General features: G+C 57.4%; 1 protein-coding gene across 5 annotated transcripts; it reads left to right on the top strand.

Annotated features, from left to right (window-relative positions):
• Positions 1-8,911: 8,911 nt before the first annotated feature.
• ARRDC1 (arrestin domain containing 1) lies at positions 8,912-16,681 on the top strand. Of its 5 annotated transcripts, none has more exons than XM_069579598.1 (8): positions 8,912-9,124; positions 14,504-14,614; positions 14,899-14,949; positions 15,041-15,195; positions 15,360-15,542; positions 15,638-15,814; positions 15,885-16,302; positions 16,376-16,681. In XM_069579598.1, exons 1-8 carry the CDS (start codon positions 9,007-9,009, stop codon positions 16,438-16,440), a joined length of 1,278 nt encoding a protein of 425 aa, XP_069435699.1. In that variant the 5' UTR covers positions 8,912-9,006; the 3' UTR covers positions 16,441-16,681. The 5 variants fall into 5 exon arrangements, with proteins under 5 accessions (XP_069435699.1, XP_069435698.1, XP_069435697.1 ...); XM_069579594.1 differs by lacking the exon at positions 8,912-9,124 and adding an exon at positions 13,163-13,482 and having other exon boundaries at positions 14,207-14,614; XM_069579597.1 differs by having other exon boundaries at positions 8,915-9,124; positions 15,885-16,681.
• The last annotated feature ends 52 nt before the right edge of the window (positions 16,682-16,733 follow it).

Genomic DNA, 16,733 nt, shown 5'->3' with positions numbered 1-16,733 from the left:
GCTGTTTTCCTCTATTTCTTTGCATTGATCACCGAGGAAGGCTTTCATGTCTCTCCTTGCTATTCTTTGGAACTCTGCATTCCGATGGGTGTATCTTTCCTGTTCTCCTTTTCCTTTCACTTCTATTCTTTTCTCAGCTATTTTTAAGGCTTCGTGAGACAACCATTTTGCCTTTTTGCATTTCTTTTTCTTGGGGATGGTCTTGATCCCTGCCTCCTGTTCAGTGTCACAAACCTCTGTCCACTGTTCTTCAGGCGCTCTATCAGATCTAGTCCCTTGAATCTATTTCTCACTTCCACTGTGTCATAATGAGGGATTTGATTGAGGTCATACCCAAGTGGTCTAGCGGTTTTCCCTCCTTTCTTCAATTTGAGCCTGAACTTGGCAATAAGGAGCTCACATTCCGAGCCACAGTCAGCTCCCGGTCTTGTTTTTGCTGACTGTATAGAGCTTCTCCATCTTTGGCTGCAAAGAATATAATCAATCTGATTTTGGTGTTGACCATCTGGTGATGTCCATGTGTAGAGTCTTCTGTTGTGTTGTTGGAAGAGGGTGTTTGCTATGACCAGTGCATTTTCTTTACAAAACTCCATTGGCCTTTATCCTGCTTCATTCTGTACTCCAAGGCAACATTGCCTGTTACTCCAGGTATCTCTTGACTTTCTACTTTTGCACTCCAGTCCTGCATGATGAAAAGGACCTCTTTTTTGGGTGTTAGTTGTAGAAGGTCTTGTAGGTCTTCATAGAAACTTTTAACTTCAGCTTCTACAGCATTACTGTTTGGGGCATAGACTTGGATTATTGTGCTACTGAATGGTTTGCCTTGGAAATGAACTGAGATCAGTCATTTTTGAGATAGCCCCAAGTACTGCATTTCAGACTCTTTTGTTGACTATGAGGGCTACTCCATTTCTTCTAAGGGATTCTTGCCCTCAGTAGTAAATATAATGGTCATCTGAATTAAATTCCCTCATTCCAGTCCATTTTAGTTCACTGATTCCTAAAATATCTATGTTCATTCTTGCCATCTCCTGTTTGACCATTTCTAATTTACCTTGATTCATGGATCTAACATTCCAAGTTCCTATGCAATATTGCTCTTTACAGCACTGGACCTTGCTTCCATTATCAGTCATATCCACAGCTGGGTATTGTTTCTGCTTTGGCTCCATCCCTTCACTCTTTCTGGAGTTATTTCTCCACTGACCTCTAGTAGCATATTCGGCACCTACTGACCTGGGGAGCTCCTCTCTCAGTATCCTATCATTTTGCCTTTCATACTGTTCATGGGGTTCTCAAGGCAAGAACACTGCAGTGGCTTGCCAGCCCTTCTCCAGGGGACCGCGCTCTGTCAGGCCTCTCCACCGCGACCCACCCGTCTCGGGTGGTCCTACATGGATGGCATGGCTCATAGTTTCATTGAGTTAGACAAGGCTCTGGCCCATGTGATCAGTTTGATTAGTTTTTTTGTGATTGTGGTTTTCATTCTGTCTGTCTGCCCTCTGACAGAGAAGGATAAGAGGCTTCAGTTCAGTTCAGTTCAGTTGCTCAGTCGTGCCCGACTCTCTGCAACCCCACGAATAGCAGCAGGCCAGGCCTCCCTGTCCATCACCAACTCCCGGGGTTCACTCAGACTCATGTCCATCGAGCCCGTGATGCCATCCAGCCATCTCATCCTCGGTTGTCCCCTTCCCCTCCTGCCCCCAATCCCTCCCAGCATCAGAGTCTTTTCCAATGAGTCAACTCTTCGCATCAGGTGGCCAAAGTACTGGAGTTTCAGCTTCAGCATCATTCCTTCCAAAGAAATCCCAGGGCTGATCTCCTTTAGGATGGACTGGTTGGACCTCCTTGCAGTCCAAGGGACTCTCAAGAGTCTTCTCCAGCACCACAGTTCAAAAGCATCAATTCTTCGGTGCTCAGCCTTCTTCACAGTCCAACTGTCACATCCATACATGACCACAGGAAAAACCATAGCCTTGACTAGACAGACCTTAGTCGGCAAAGTAACGTCTCTGGTTTTGAATATGCTATCTAGGTTGGTCATAACTTTCCTTCCAAGGAGTAAGCATCTTTTAATTTCATGGCTGCAGTCACCATCTGCAGTGATTCTGGAGCCCAAAAAATAAAGTCTGACACTGTTTCCACTGTTTCCCCATCTATTTCCCATGAAGTGATGGGACCGGATGCCATGATCTTTGTTTTCTGAATGTTGAGCTTTAAGCCAACTTTTTCACTCTCCTCTTTCACTTTCATCAAGAGGCTTTTTAGCTCCTCTTCACTTTCTGCCATAAGGGTGGTGTCATCTGCATATCTGAGGTTATTGATATTTCTCCCAGCAATCTTGATTCCAGCTTGTGTTTCTTCCAGTCCAGCATTTCTCATGATGCACTCTGCATAGAAGTTAAATAAGCAGGGTGACAATATACAGCCTTGACATACTCCTTTTCCTATTTGGAACCAGTCTGTTGTTCCATGTCCAGTTCTAACTGCTGCTTCCTGACCTGCATACAGATTTCTCAAGAGGCAGGTCAGGTGGTCTGGTATTCCCATCTCTTTCAGAATTTTTCACAGTTTACTGTGATCCACACAGTCAAAGGCTTTGGCATTGTCAATAAAGCAGAAATAGATGTTTTTCTGGAACTCTCTTGTTTTTTCCATGATCCAGAGGATGTTGGCAATTTGATCTCTGGTTCCTCTGCCTTTTCTAAAACCAGCTAGAACATCAGGAAGTTCACGGTTCACATATTGTTGAAGCGTGGCTTGGAGAATTTTGAGCATTACTTTACTAGCATGTGAGATGAGTGCAATTGTGCGGTAGTTTGAGCATTCTTTGGCATTGCCTTTCTTTGGGATTGGAATGAAAACTGACCTTTTCCAGTCCTGTGGCCACTGCTGAGTTTTCCAAATTTGCTGGCATATTGAGTGCAGCACTTTCACAGCATCATCTTTTAGGATTTGAAATAGCTCAACTGGAATTCCATCACCTCCACTAACTAGCTTTGTTTGTAGTGATGCTTTCTAAGGCCCACTTGACCTCACATTCCAGGATGTCTGGCTCTAGGTGAGTGATCACAGCATCACGATTATCTTGGTCGTGAAGATGTTTTTTGTTTAGTTCTTCTGTGTATTCTTGCCACCTCTTCTTAATATCTCCTGCTTCTGTTAGGTCCATACCATTTCTGTCCTTTATCGAGCCTATCTTTGCATGAAACGTTCCCTTGGTATCTCTAATTTTCTTGAAGAGATCTCTAGTCTTTCCCATTCTGTTCTTTTCCTCTATTTCTTTGCATTGACCGCTGAAGAAGGCTTTCTTATCTCTTTTGCTATTCTTTGGAACTCTGCATTCAGATGCTTATATCTTTCCTTTTCTCCTTTGCTTTTCACCTCTCTTCTTTTCTCAGCTATTTTTAAGGCTTCATGAGACAACCATTTTGCCTTTTTGCATTTCTTTTCCATGGGGATGGTCTTGATCCCTGTCTCCTGTACAATGTCACGAACCTCGTTCCATAGTTCATCAGGCACTCTTTCTATCAGATCTAGGCCCTTAAATCTATTTCTCACTTCCACTGTATAATCATAAGGCATTTGATTTAGGTCATACCTGAATGGTCTAGCGGTTTTCCCTACTTTCTTCAATTTCACTCTGAATTTGGCAATAAGGAGTTCATGAACTGAGCGACAGTCAGCTCCCGGTCTTGTTTTTGTTGACTGTATAGAGCTTCTCCATTTTGGCTGCAAAGAATACAATCAATCTGATTTCAGTGTTGACCATCTGGTGACGTCCATGTGTAGAGTCTTCTCTTGTGTTGTTGGAAGAGGGTGTTTGCTATGACCAGTGCGTTTTCTTGGCAAAACTCTATTAGTCTTTGCCCTGCTTCATTCCACATTCCAAGGCCAAATTTGCCTGTTACTCCAGGTGTTTCTTGACTTCCTACTTTTGCATTCCAGTCCCCTATAAAGAAAAGGACATCTTTTTTGGGTGTTAGTTCTAAAAGGTCTTGTAGGTCTTCATAGAACTGTTCAACTTCAGCTTCTTCAGGGTTACTGGTTGGGGCATAGACTTGAACAGTCTAATCACACTAGGACCACAGCCTTGTCTAACTCAGTGAAACCAAGCCATGCCCGCGGGGCAACCCAAGACAGGCGGGTCATGCTGGAGAGGCCTGACAGAATGTGGTCCACTGGAGAAGGGAATGGCAAGCCACTTCAGTATTCTTGCCTTGAGAACCCCATAAGAGGCTTAGGGTTAAGATAAAGGAGGTTCCTGTTAGGAGAGACTGACTCAGGGGAAACCAGGTGTTGTTCTGATGGGCAGGGCCTGCTCAGTAAATCTCCAATCCAATTTTCTGTTGATGGGGGGGCTGTGTCCCTCCCTGTTGTCTGACCTGAGACCAAACTGTGGTGGAGGCAAGGTTAACCCTTAAGGCAGCAGAGCAGAAGGAGCCGCGCGCATCCCCTGCTGCAGGAACGCCACGATTACGGCTCAGTGCTGAAGAGCCAGCTCTGCCTGGAAGCAGCAGTTAGAGCTGGACATGGACCAACAGACAGGTTCCAAATAGGGAAAGGAGCACGTCAATGGTGTATGTTGTCACCCTGCTTATTTAACTTCTATCCAGAGTACATCATGAGAAACACTGGGCTGGAGGAAGCACAAGCTGGAATCAAAATTGCCGGGAGAAATATCCATAACCTCAGATGTGCAGATGACACCACCCTTATGGCAGAAAGTGAAGAGGAACTAAAAAGCCTCTTGATGAAAGTGAAAGAGGAGAGTGAAAAAGTTGGCTTAAAACTCAACATTCAGAAAACGAAGATCATGGCATCTGGTCCCATCACTTCATGGGAAATAGATGGGGAAACAATGGAAACAGTGATAGGCTTTATTTTGGGGGGCTCAAAAATCACCTTAGATGGAGACTGCAGCCATGAAATTAAATGACACTTGCTCCTTGGAAAAAGAGTTATGACCAAGCTAGACATCATATTAAAAAGCAGAGACATTATTTTGCTGACAAAGGTCCATCTAATCAAAGATATGGTTTTCCCAGTAGTCATTATGGATGTGAGAGTTGGACTATAAAGAAAGCTAAGAGCCGAAGAATTGATGCTTTTGAGAAGACTCTTGAGAGTCCCTTGGACTGCAAGGAGATCCAACCAGTCCATCCTAAGGAAAACCAGTCCTGAATATTCATTGGAAGGACTGAGGCTGAATCTGAAACTCCAATACTCGGCCACCTGATGCAAAGAACCGACTCACTGGAAAAGACCCTGATGCTGGGAAAGATTGAGGGCAGGAGGAGAAGGGGACGACAGAGGATGAGATGGTTGGGTGGCATCACAGACTCAACGGACATGAGTTTGAGTAAACTCTGGGTGTTGGTGATGGACAGGGAGGCCTGGCCTGCTACAGTCCATGGGGTTGCACAGAGTCAGACACGACTGAGCAACTGAGCTGAAGTGCTGAACAACCGTCAACAGGAGAATGTTGGATCCCAGCAAAAAAAGATACCCCACATCCACAGGCAAAGGAGAAGCCCCAGCAAGATGATAGGACGGTGAAATCTCATTTAGAATCAAACCCCATATCTACCAGAGACGCTCGGAGGACTCAAACAAAACCATATGTGCACCAGGACCCAGAGACCCCAGAGACTGAGCCCGAACTGTGTTTGAGTGTCTCCTGCAGAAGTGCAGGTCATCAGTGGCCTGCCACATGGGCGGGGGCTCCGGGTGCCGGAGCCCTGGGCCAGACGGCCTGTGGCATAAGCCTCTTGCGGGGGGTCACCATTAACCCACCACAGAGCCACCGAGCAGACGACCCACAAACTGCAGAACAATTATACCACAGAAATTCTCGTACTGTTCAGAAAGTTCTAGGACCCACAACAGATTTCCCAACCCGGGAATCTGGCAAAGGACTCAGAACACCGAGGGAATGTGACTTTAGAGGCCAGTGGGATTTGATTACAGAACTTACACAGGCCTCGGAAACAGCCTCGTGGAGGGCACAAACAAACCCTGGTGCACAGCAGGCCCTGGGAGGAGGAGGCCGTGACCCCGCAGGAGACGGACCCAGACTTAGCTGTGTGTGTCCAGCAGGCTCCAGCGGAGCTGTGGGCGTGCGCTGGCCTGCTGCAGGGTCGGGGCCCTGAGTGCAGTCGCGCATGCCTGGGACCTTCTGCAGGAGGCCACCATTCGTTTTCAGAGTAAGCAGTGAATTGGGGTGGCTCGTTAGACGGCTGGGACAGTCGGGGTCCCTGCTGCAGCCTCAGTCAGGGTGTGGGAGTGAGATGGGAAGTCTGACTCTCACGTCCTGGCTTCCCCCACCCCCAGGGGATCACTCCAGAGCAGTAGCCAGTTACTGTCACGGGGACCTCAGGACCCTCGGGAAATGAAAGCAGAAGCTGCGAGCCCTCCTTAGAGCCTGAAAGTCGTGCGGCATCTCTCTTCCTGGCAGTTCAAGCAAGTCAAGGGGCCGGACCCATTCAACAAGAGGCGATGGAGTCCACCTGCTGACGGGAGCCACAGTGGGAGTGGGAAGGGGTGAGGGGAGCTGTTGGGAGACGCTGCTCAGACAAAAGTTAAGCTGCAGGAGAGGCTGCTGGGGAGGGTTCTCGGAGGACAGACTCAGGGGATGAGCACTGCGTCGATCATGCTTTTTATTTTCTGTATCTTTGATGCTTTGACATCTTGAGGGCCTTGCTGGCTGGGGAGAGACTGCCCCTCCCAGCCTGGCTAATTCCTAGAGACAGCAAACAACTCACCTGCCAACACAGCTTTCACATGCACACCGACCGGTCCAGAGCCCACACCCCAACCACCTCCTTTCATTGCACACCAGGCCAATCACCCAGGGCCAGGTAGTGGACAACAGTAGATCACTGAAATTAGTCACTACCCAATCCTCAGCTTGCGGAAAGTTGCCTGCCTCCCTCCTGCCCACTGGAAACACAGGCAAGGCTCTGGCCAAGCTCTCGTCCCTCCTCCCGCTCCCAGCTGACACTGGTGCTTCCCCAGGCGGCCCTGCATTGAGTGGCTTGCCCCTCTTGGGAAGTGCAAGCTTTGAATTCTTCTTTCAAGGCAGTTGGCTCTGTGTCTGTCACCTTGCCATAGCTAATTACAACATATCCTAGATGTTCAGATATAGGCCAGGAATGAAAACTGGAGGGAAGCCTGAGCAGACTCTGGGGTCAGAATTCCAGCACCGGTGGTACCGGGGAGAGAGCGACAGGGAGTGTCAGGCACTGACATCACCGAAGAATAAGGGGAGGTGGGCCTCGACTCTGAAAGTGACAGCAACAGTGCTAGGGGTGGGGGATGGAATATTACTCTGAGAAGATGAGAGTTACAGCTGGGAGTTAGTCGGGTGAAGGGGCAAATGGTCTGGAGGCAGTCATAAAGAGCCAGGAGTTGACCCCACTTGCAGGCCCAGAGGTAGACGCATTGTTTGAAAATAAGCATTTATACTCTAGAGCTGCCAGGAGAAGCCTGGGTTCTGAGAACAAGAGGAAAGGCATGTTTAGAGAAATGGGATGTCAGGTGGTGGCGGTGGACAGGAGGACATAGCAGCAGAGCTTCTGGAGGGGGACGGTGGGGGAGGGTCGGAGTAAGGCGTGTGCAGAGCCCTACTGGGGGCCAACTGCGGGAAATAGAGGTGACCTGGGATAAAGGCCCCTGTTTCTGCCTCCATCTCTGCAGCAGCCAGCACACTCTCTCTCCCTGTTTCCTCAAACACGTCCTCTTTGATTTCTGCCATGGATATTCAGCATGTTCGGGCTTCCCACAATTCCTCACCATCCCAAACTCCTGGTTCAGAGGTTCCCCCATTTGCACGCCCCTGACAGCAAAGTGTCAGGCCAGCCAATCAGAGGCTCGCTCTTGCGTCATCAGAGTCCCAGGTGGGCCAAGTGGGTCTGGAGCCTGAGAGAGCCCTGGAGAGCCCTGGTCTCAGGATCTCCCTGGCCTCCGGGGACCCCTCAGCCTATAAGGCTAAGGCCTCTGTTTGTCGCTGGAGGCCTAGATTAGGTTTCTGCGGTTCTCAACCCCGATTCTGATGCCTTCAGCGTCCTGAATAGAGTCACCAGGTACAAACATGTCTCTGACGAATCTTTCGTCCTTCGTGCCACCCCCCCCCCCCCCCGACTCATGCCTAGAAGTGCCAGTTCACTCAGGTGCCTGACGGGCGCCTCTGCCGGTCATGATTTTCTTCCAAAATAGCTTGTACCGAGGCCGGTGTCTCCATCAAAAAATGCCACCCGTTCCGCCTAGCTGTTCTGGACAAACACCTGGCATCATCCTGACGCCCTCCTTACAGCAACCCGGTATTTACGCAGCCAGGAGGCGCCCAGCACCGCCTTCTCTGTCCTCACCCCCTCACCACGCCCCGCTCCTCGCGGCCGACCAAGCGCCCACCGCCCGGGACGCGAGCCCAGCCTGGAGACCTCCGGCGGGGCGGGGGCGACCCCTGGGCGGAGCCTGGGATGGGGTTCGGCCCGGGCCGCCCCTTGACAGGTGGGGCGGCGCGGGGCGCAGGTGCGCCGGGCTCCCGCGAGCTGCGCTGGAGCTGCGCCAGGCGGGCCGGCGGGTGGGCGGGGAGAGGCCGGGCGGGCCGGCCCGGGCGCGGCTGGGGGCAGGGCTGGAGCGGGCGGGGGCGTTGGGGAGCCCGGGGGGAGGGAGGGCTGGGGACCAGAGGGGGGAACGGCCGGGGCGTGGCCGGGCAGGCTAAGGGGCGGGGCGCGGGGGCCGGGCTGCGAACGTTGGAGGGGAGGGGGCGCGGCGACGAGGGGCGTGGCGGGGGCGTGGCGTGGCGGGGGCGCGGGAGCGGGGTGCGAACGTTGGAGGGGGCGGGGCGTGGCGATGGGGGCGTGGCCTGGGCAAACGGGGCGTGTCGGGGGCGGGGCTGGCGGGCGGGGCTGGCGGGAGGGCGGGGCTGGGAGCGCGGCGGCCGCGGCGCCGGCGGGGCGGGGGCGAAGGAGGCTCAGTGCGGCCGCCCGGCAGGGCCGCGGTATGGGGCGGGTGCAGCTCTTCGAGGTCCGCCTGAACCACGGCCGCGTCGTCTACAGCCCGGGGGAGCCGCTGGTGGGGGCCGTGCGCTTGCGCCTGGCGGCGCCGCTGCCCTTCCGAGGTGGGCGCGGGGTCCGGGGAGGGCCGCACCTGCGGCGAGCGGGCGGCGCCCCGGAGCGGCCGAGCGGGCGCGGGGCGCGGGACCTCTGAGGCCGGGGGCTCCCGTCCGACCGGGGGCGGCGGGCTGCGGGGCCGCCGGGCGGGCGGCGGGCCACGGGGTGGGAGGCCGGCGCCGGGCGGGGCGGAGCAGGGAAGCGAGGGTGGCCCAGTCCTTCCGCATCTGCCCTTCCTGTCCTTCCGCCAAGGGGCGGCCAGACTCGGGGCCGCGGCTTCGAGCCCTTCTGGTTTGCCGAAGGCCGCTCTGACCTGGACCCGCGACGCCTCCGACCTGACTTTCCCTGTCGGGTCTCCGATCCACTGCGCCCCGCACCTGCTGGGCCCTCCCCTCGAGCCCGGCTCGCGCTCGCTTTCTCCCCCAGACACTCAGGCAGCCCCCCGAGTGTGCGGGTCCCCGGCCGGGCCGCGGGGCCCTGCTGACACCCAGCCAGGCCCTGAGGGCTGAGAGGGTCTTGCTGATCCCCGCGCGCCGCAGGGCCCAACCCAGGGAGCATCTGGGACCCGAACCTGAGCCCTCCGATCCGGTCTCTCTGCTGGTGCAGACAGCTGGGACTTTGAGACCCGGGATCCGGTTGCTGCGGCGGCCCTTGCTAGGGCTCCCTGGCGGCGCCTGCCTGGTCTGCTGCCTGAGGTGTGGACGGGGCCCTTTGGGGGACCTCACACCCGGGCGGTGGAGGAGGACGCAGTCGGGAGCTGGGCCTCTTTCATGAGCCCCGCGCTGAGTGAGGCTGTGTGGTGTGTCCGTCCTGGGGCGCTTCTCTACCTCGGGCTGATTGGCCAGAACCATAGCTGCAGGGGCTTCCTTCTGGACCTCCAGGCTCGCCTGTGGGGTTGACCGTCCAGCACATGGGGTGCCCCTGAGGACAGAGAGCCACTGTCCTCCTTTCTGGGCAGCTACTGCCTCATCCTGGACAGGTGCGCCCGCCCCCCCCCCCCCCCCCCCCCCCCCCCCCCCCCCCCCCCGCTTTTAATGTCTCCACACTTGGAGTTTGGGGTTGAGTTGGTTGGGTAGGTATGGTTGGCAGGGGCTCCGCGGCCGGCGCATCTTTCTCTGGGGCACAAGCTGGTGGTGGTGAGAGGTGAGTGCAGCCGGTGGGGCACAGAAAGGAGGGGCAGGCCTGTGGCCTGAGGACAGACAGACCCTATGAGATCCCACGCGGAGCTCCCCACCTGGCCTGCTGACCGCCTGCTGACCTGTCGTCCCCCGTAGCTGGGGTCCAGGGTAACTATAGTGGAGGAGTGGCCTGAGCTGTGCACGACTAACCTGGGCTGGGCAGAGCCTTCCAGCCTCCACATGGTGGGTGGGATGTGGGTAAATGGACAGCTGGGTCACAGCAGGCTGGAGACCCTGCTGATGGTCCTGACTGTAAGGTGCTCCGAGCGGAGCGGGGGCCTCGGGCCAGAGAGGGCTTTATCCAGGCTGCCCCCAGGGCTAGGCCGAGGGGTGAGAGAGGACGGGCTGTGCTTTTAATTTTAACTTTCGTGTTGGTCTGTGGCTGTGCTGGGTCTTCACTGCCGCACGGGCTTTACTCTGCTTGTGGCGAGCAGCGGCTGTGTCCTGGTTGCGGTGCTTGGGCTTCTCACTGTGGCGGCTTCTCTTGTTGAGGGGCACAGGCTCCGGGGGCACAGGCTCCGGGGGCGCAGGCTCCAGGGGCGCAGGCTCCGGGGGGCGCAGGCTCCGGGGGCGCATGCTCCGGGGGCGCAGGCTCCGGGGGACACAGGCTCCGGGGGGGCGCACGCTCCGGGGGGGCGCACGCTCCGGGGGCACACGGGCTGCAGCTCCCGGCCTCTGGAGCGCAGGCTCGGTAGTCACAGTGCTCAGGCTTGTTGCTCCGAGGCAGGTGGGATCTCCCTGGATCAGGCATCGAATCCTCATCTCCCGCCTTTGCAGGTGAGTTCTTCACCAGATGAGCCACCAGGGAAGCCCCCATGGTTGTTTTTAACTTTCACTCAAAAGATACTTGTTGAGCTCCTGCATCCATAGGAGCAGGATCCTTAGGATTTCCTTCCTAAATGGAATCATCCTAAAGGAAATCAGTCCTGAATATTCATTGGAAGGACTGATGTTGAAGCTGAAACTCCAATACTTTGGCTCCCTGATGCGAAGAGCTGACTCATAGGAAAAGACCCTCATGCTGGGAAAGATTGAAGGCAGGAGGAGAAGGGGATGACAGAGGATGAGATGGTTGGATGGCATCACCGACTCAATGGACATGAGTTTGGGTAGGATCTGGGAGTTGGTGATGGACAGGGACGCCTGCCATGCTGCAGTCCCTGGGGTTGCAAAGAGTCGGACACGACTGAGCGATTGAAGTGAACTGAACTGAGCTCCTGCAACCAGCCAGTGATGCAGCAGGGAGGCCCCCAGCAGGACTTGGAGGCTGGGAGGAGGCAGGCCTCTAAGCACTTGGCTACGGAGACTCCATGTTGATCTGCAGTCAGCCCTGGGGGCTCATGTGGAAGACAGCTGGGGAAGGAGGTGCTTCCCTGGAACCTGGGTCCAGCCCAGTCAGAGGGTCAGGCGGGGGTCAGGCGGGGCTGGCCTGTGTTCTGCTCTCAACAGGGGAGGGCGATGCCTGGACGACAGCAGCAGCCAGCCCCTGGCTCTGGCGACTCACTGGGCTCTCATCCTGGGCCAGAGGCCTTTCCCACTTCCCAAGGACCAACACACGAGTCCTTGAGTCCCAGGAACACTGGGAGGTGGGCCTCGTCATTCCTCAGGTGTTACAGATTTGGAAACGGGACAGAAGGAAGCAGCTCTCCAGCCAGAGCTGCAGTGAGAGGGTGCGGCGGAGGCTGGGCTACCCAGGTCTGTGGGAGCTGGCGGAGGTGGGGACACAGAGATCGTCATGGTCAGACTGCAGGTGGTGCCTGGGAGGAGGGCTGCTGGCAGGTGAGCGTGCTGGCTCAAGAAGTTCCAGAGGTCACTCTGGCACAGGATCCATGTGACGGTCCTCCTTGGAGGACCGAGGAGACCTGAGGCTCTCCCTGCGTCTCCACCGCTCCCCTGCGGAGGACAGCACGCACAGGGATGGGCCGTCTGACCCCAGGCTGGTGATGGCTCCCACAGGCAGGGTCCCCGAAGAGGGCTCAGCCTGTTTGCAGAGGAGGCTGTGGCCCGACCGTGGGGAAGGTTGAGCAGCTCATGCCCGCCTGGGACAACCAAGGGTCGGCCTGTTTTTCGGGGCCAGGCGCCACCGTAGCTTGTTCACCTTGATGCTGGGGCTGGGTTCTGGCTGAGCACGTGCCTGGTCTATCCGCCCTGCTGCTGGACCTGGAGGCCGTGCCTAGCTGGTTTGCCGTTATGAGGAACATCGCTGGGGGCGCCTGAGTAAACAGGGTGGTAGTCTAAGGGGAACTGCTGGGCCCTGGAACCTGTGTGTAAAATCTGCAGAGATCTGTCGGCTTCGCGTCCAGGCCCCCGTGTCGGCCGACAGTCTGACCGCCGTAAGCAAGGGTCTCTCTGTTAGACCCATCTGTAACCTGTCAAACATTTGCCAACCTGATGGGTTAGAATGGGAAGCCATCCGAGCTTCCTTGAGTTCTAGTGAGGTTAGACAGCTGTTCCTTTATCTGCTGCTATGCGACAGTCACCCCTAAGTAGCAAATCACCCCTAACCTAAGTGGTTTAAAGCAACCATTTTAACTCATGCTGTTGTGAGTCAAGATTTTGGGCCGAAGTCTTTGGGTGGTTCTTCAGCTCCCTGTCCATCCACTGGGGTCACTTGACAGTGCCCAGCCGGCACCAGGCCAGCCTAGGGACCACTGCACTTCTTCCAGCATATTCTGCCGTCCCCAGCGTTCCAGGGCAGCCTGATTTGCCGGTGGGGGGGACGCCTTCTCCATGGGGAGTTTCAAGCAGTACAGTGTCTGGACTCCGCTAGGGCGTCTTCCAGGCCGGCTTCCGCTTTTCTGTCTGTTCCTTGCTGCATCTCCTGGGCTGTGCTGGTCTGCAGGCGCGCTGCTGGTGTGCCTTCGGACTTCCAGAGAGAACAGTTCCAGGTCTGGCCCTTGGAGGGGATGGCCGGTGGAGCAGAGATGAGAAATTAGGGCTGAGGTCCTGGCGGTGACTCTGCGCTGGCATGGAGGCTGAGGCCAGTCACTGGAAGTGCCGATGGGGCGGAGGGGGAGCCAGGGGTTCTTGGAGGGCAGCCCAGTGCACTGTGGGTGACCCGCAGCAGGCCTGTCCCCTGTCAGCAAGGTGGGGCCCACCTGGGGAGCCGGGGACAGAGCTGGTGCCACTGCCTCCCCCAGCCCGGGCACTCGAGACGTCTCCTTCTGCCTGGTGGCTACGTCAGGAAGGTATCAGATTCCGAGCTGCCTTCCTTCACTAATCCCTCAGTTCAGGGGAGGAAGGGCGGCTGGCAGACAGGCTAAATCTCTGGTCTTGACTCAGCTTGCAGGGAGAGGAAGGAAAGGAGGGAGCCGTGGGGCTACCTGTCATTGTGTCCCCACCCCCTGGCCTGCGGGCCTCCAGCGGTGGTGTCCCCTCCGGTGACCAGCCTTGGCTGCGGCCGGTCCAGCCACAGCCTTCTGACTGAGGTAGCGGGCTCTGGACTGAGCAGTTTGAGTTCCTGAGCACGGCCTGGACAGGGGCAGTGACCTGCTGCCTGGTTCCTGTCTGTGGGCTTCCCCTGGGAGCAGAGGGAAGGCCCAGCCACCTCCATGCAGAAATCAGCGCTCCTGGGCAGTTCTGGCCCGGGAGCCAAGGTGTCCCCACCCTCTGGCGTGCCAGACTGCTGGTCTATTTTCTCAGGCGAGTCTGACCACATTCCTGCTGCATGAGGGCTAATAGGTAGCTTCCTGGTGCCTGGAGGGGTGCCTCTCAGCCTCACTGACATACCTGTGAGGCAGCAGGAAGGTGGGGTTGAAGGTCAGCTGCCCCACCCGCCTCTGTTCACCAAAGGTTTCTTAAGCTTCCCATGTAGGGAAGGGGTTTTCTAGGGTCTCGTGCAGGGTCAAGGGGCTGGGGTTTGCCCAGGGGTCAACTGGGTGACCGTCAGGGACTTCCTGTTCTGGACTGCAGGACGAGTGGAGCCCTGTGCCTCAGCACCCCGGCTCGGTGGGAGCACCTCGGGAAGTGGAAGAGGCAGGCAGTGTCCTCCGGAGGGCAGCTGGCTGCGCACTGGCCTTCCCAGAGCCTTGCTGGGTGATCCTGGGTCTCATCAGTGTCCTCTGGAGGGCAGCCGGCTGCGCACTGGCCTTCCCAGAGCCTCGCTGGGTGATCCTGGGTCTCATCAGTCCTGCCTGAATGCCTATGCTGGGGCTAGGGAGGGCCCAACGCCAGCACCTGCCTGGGACTCACACGGTCCCCGCCTTGCAGCCATCCGCGTGACCTGCACGGGGTCCTGCAGGGTCTCCAACAAGGCCAACGACTCGGCCTGGGTGGTGGAGGAGAGCTACTTCAACAGTGCCCTGTCTCTGGCCGACAAGGGTGAGTCTGGAACCCACCCCTCACCTCCTCCCACTGAGATGGGTCTGTCTGTCCCCCTACTTTCCCACCTGCCTCTGGCCTCCCCGTGGCTGGCCTGCCCTCTCCCAGGGTTTCTCTCTGTGGCAGGAACAGGGCACTGCCTGCTGGGGGCTTGGGGCTGAAGGGGCCAGTTCCTCCCAGGTTTGGACGGGTGCAGTGGGAGCTTGTCGGCTGCAGGGCCTGCTTCTGCCCTGGGCCCTGTGATGGCGCCTTGTCCCCTCTCCCCACCTCTCTCGTGTCCTCAGGGAGCCTGCCTGCTGGAGAGCACAGCTTCCCCTTCCAGTTCCTGCTTCCTGGTGAGAGCCCGCCCCGGCCCGGCGGTGGCAGTTGGCGAGGGCGGGTGGGAGGTGGGGGACAGTGGGACCTTAGTCCCTGCTCTCTCTCCAGCCACGGCTCCCACGTCCTTTGAGGGCCCTTTCGGGAAGATTGTACACCAGGTGCGGGCCACCGTCGACACACCACGCTTTTCCAAGGATCACCAGTGCAGCCGCGTGTTCTATATCTTGAGTCCCCTGAACCTGAACAGCATCCCGGACATCGAGGTGAGCCTGGGCAGTGGCCTCCCGGGTGGCTGCCACCCTTGTCTGATGCCCTGTCCCCAGCACAGGTGAGGCGGCCTGTGGAAGCAGCAGCCTCAGTTCTGAGCTGGCCCTGGGGATCCTGTCTGCTCACACCTGCCAAACCCCTTCCCTGCTCTCCTGCCAAGCAACCCAATGTGGCCTCCACCACCAAGAAGTTCTCCTACAAGCTGGTGAAGACGGGCAGCGTGGTCCTCACGGCCAGCACCGACCTCCGAGGCTACGTGGTAGGGCAGGTGCTGCGGCTGCAGGCAGACATTGAGAACCAGTCAGGCAAGGACACCAGCCCGGTGGTGGCCAGTCTGCTGCAGGTCAGTGTCCCCACGGCTGCTGGGCCCCGTCCCCATGGGGCAGAGGAGGGGCGGGTGGCTGGCCTGCTCAGGCTCACACGCTGGCCCTTCCCCAGAAAGTGTCCTACAAGGCCAAGCGCTGGATTTACGATGTGCGGACCATCGCCGAGGTGGAGGGGGCCGGCGTCAAGGCCTGGCGGCGGGCTCAGTGGCAGGAGCAGGTTCTGGTGCCCGCCCTGCCCCAGTCCGCCCTGCCGGGCTGCAGCCTTATCCACGTGGACTACTATCTGCAGGTGGTAGGGGTCAGGGGTGGGGAGGGAGGATGGGCCGTGGCCTGGCTCCTCACATGCACAACCTCCCTAGGTCTCCCTGAAACAACCGGAAGCTGTCGTGACACTCCCAGTCTTCATCGGGAACATCGCTGTGAACCACGTCCCACTGAGCCCCCAGCCAGGCCCCGGCCTGGTGGTACCCTCGGCGCCGCCCCAGGAGGAGGCGGAGGCTGTGGCCAGTGGCCCTCACTTCTCGGATCCTGTCTCTCTCTCCACCAAGAGCCACTCCCAGCAGCAGCAGCCGCATGCAGCCCTTGGCTCTGTGCCCCATGGTGCCCCAGAACCCCGTCCTCAGGATGGCAGCCCTGCTCCGCACCCTCTGCCACCTCCCTTGTGCATCTCCACAGGTGCCACTGTGCCCTACTTTGCAGAGGGTTCTGGAGGTCCGGTGCCCACCTCCAGCACCCTGATCCTCCCCCCGGAGTATAGCTCGTGGGGCTACCCCTATGGTGAGTGGGGGCCTGGGGCCTGGGGGGGAGGGAGTGCCCCGGGCCCTGTGCAGACCTGGTTGTTTCCCTGCAGAGGCCCCGCCGTCCTATGAGCAGAGCTGTGGTGGTGCGGACCCTGGCTTGACCCCGGGGAGCTGACCCCACGCCAGCTCCTCTGGACGGGCGGCCCTCTGCCCTGGGACTGGGCGCCCAGGACCTCGTGCCTTCACTCCTGGCCTGGCCCGGCCCACTCAGGACCCGCTGCTGCCCACTCTTCCCGCGGCCTCTACCTCTGGACCAGCCTCTGCCCCGGCCAGCCTCCTCAGCTCCCCAGCAGTCGGCCTCTCCCAGGGGGTTGAGGCCTAGAGAGACGCGGTGTAAATAAAGTGCTTCGTTTGTAGCGCTGGGCACAGTGCCTGTCGGGGCCCTCCTCTGCGGGGTCTGTGTTTCCC

The sequence above is a fragment of the Ovis canadensis genome, chromosome 3 (assembly GCF_042477335.2).
Source record: "Ovis canadensis isolate MfBH-ARS-UI-01 breed Bighorn chromosome 3, ARS-UI_OviCan_v2, whole genome shotgun sequence".
NCBI classification, from domain to species: Eukaryota; Metazoa; Chordata; class Mammalia; order Artiodactyla; family Bovidae; genus Ovis; species Ovis canadensis.
This window is presented reverse-complemented; position numbering and strand designations above follow the sequence as displayed.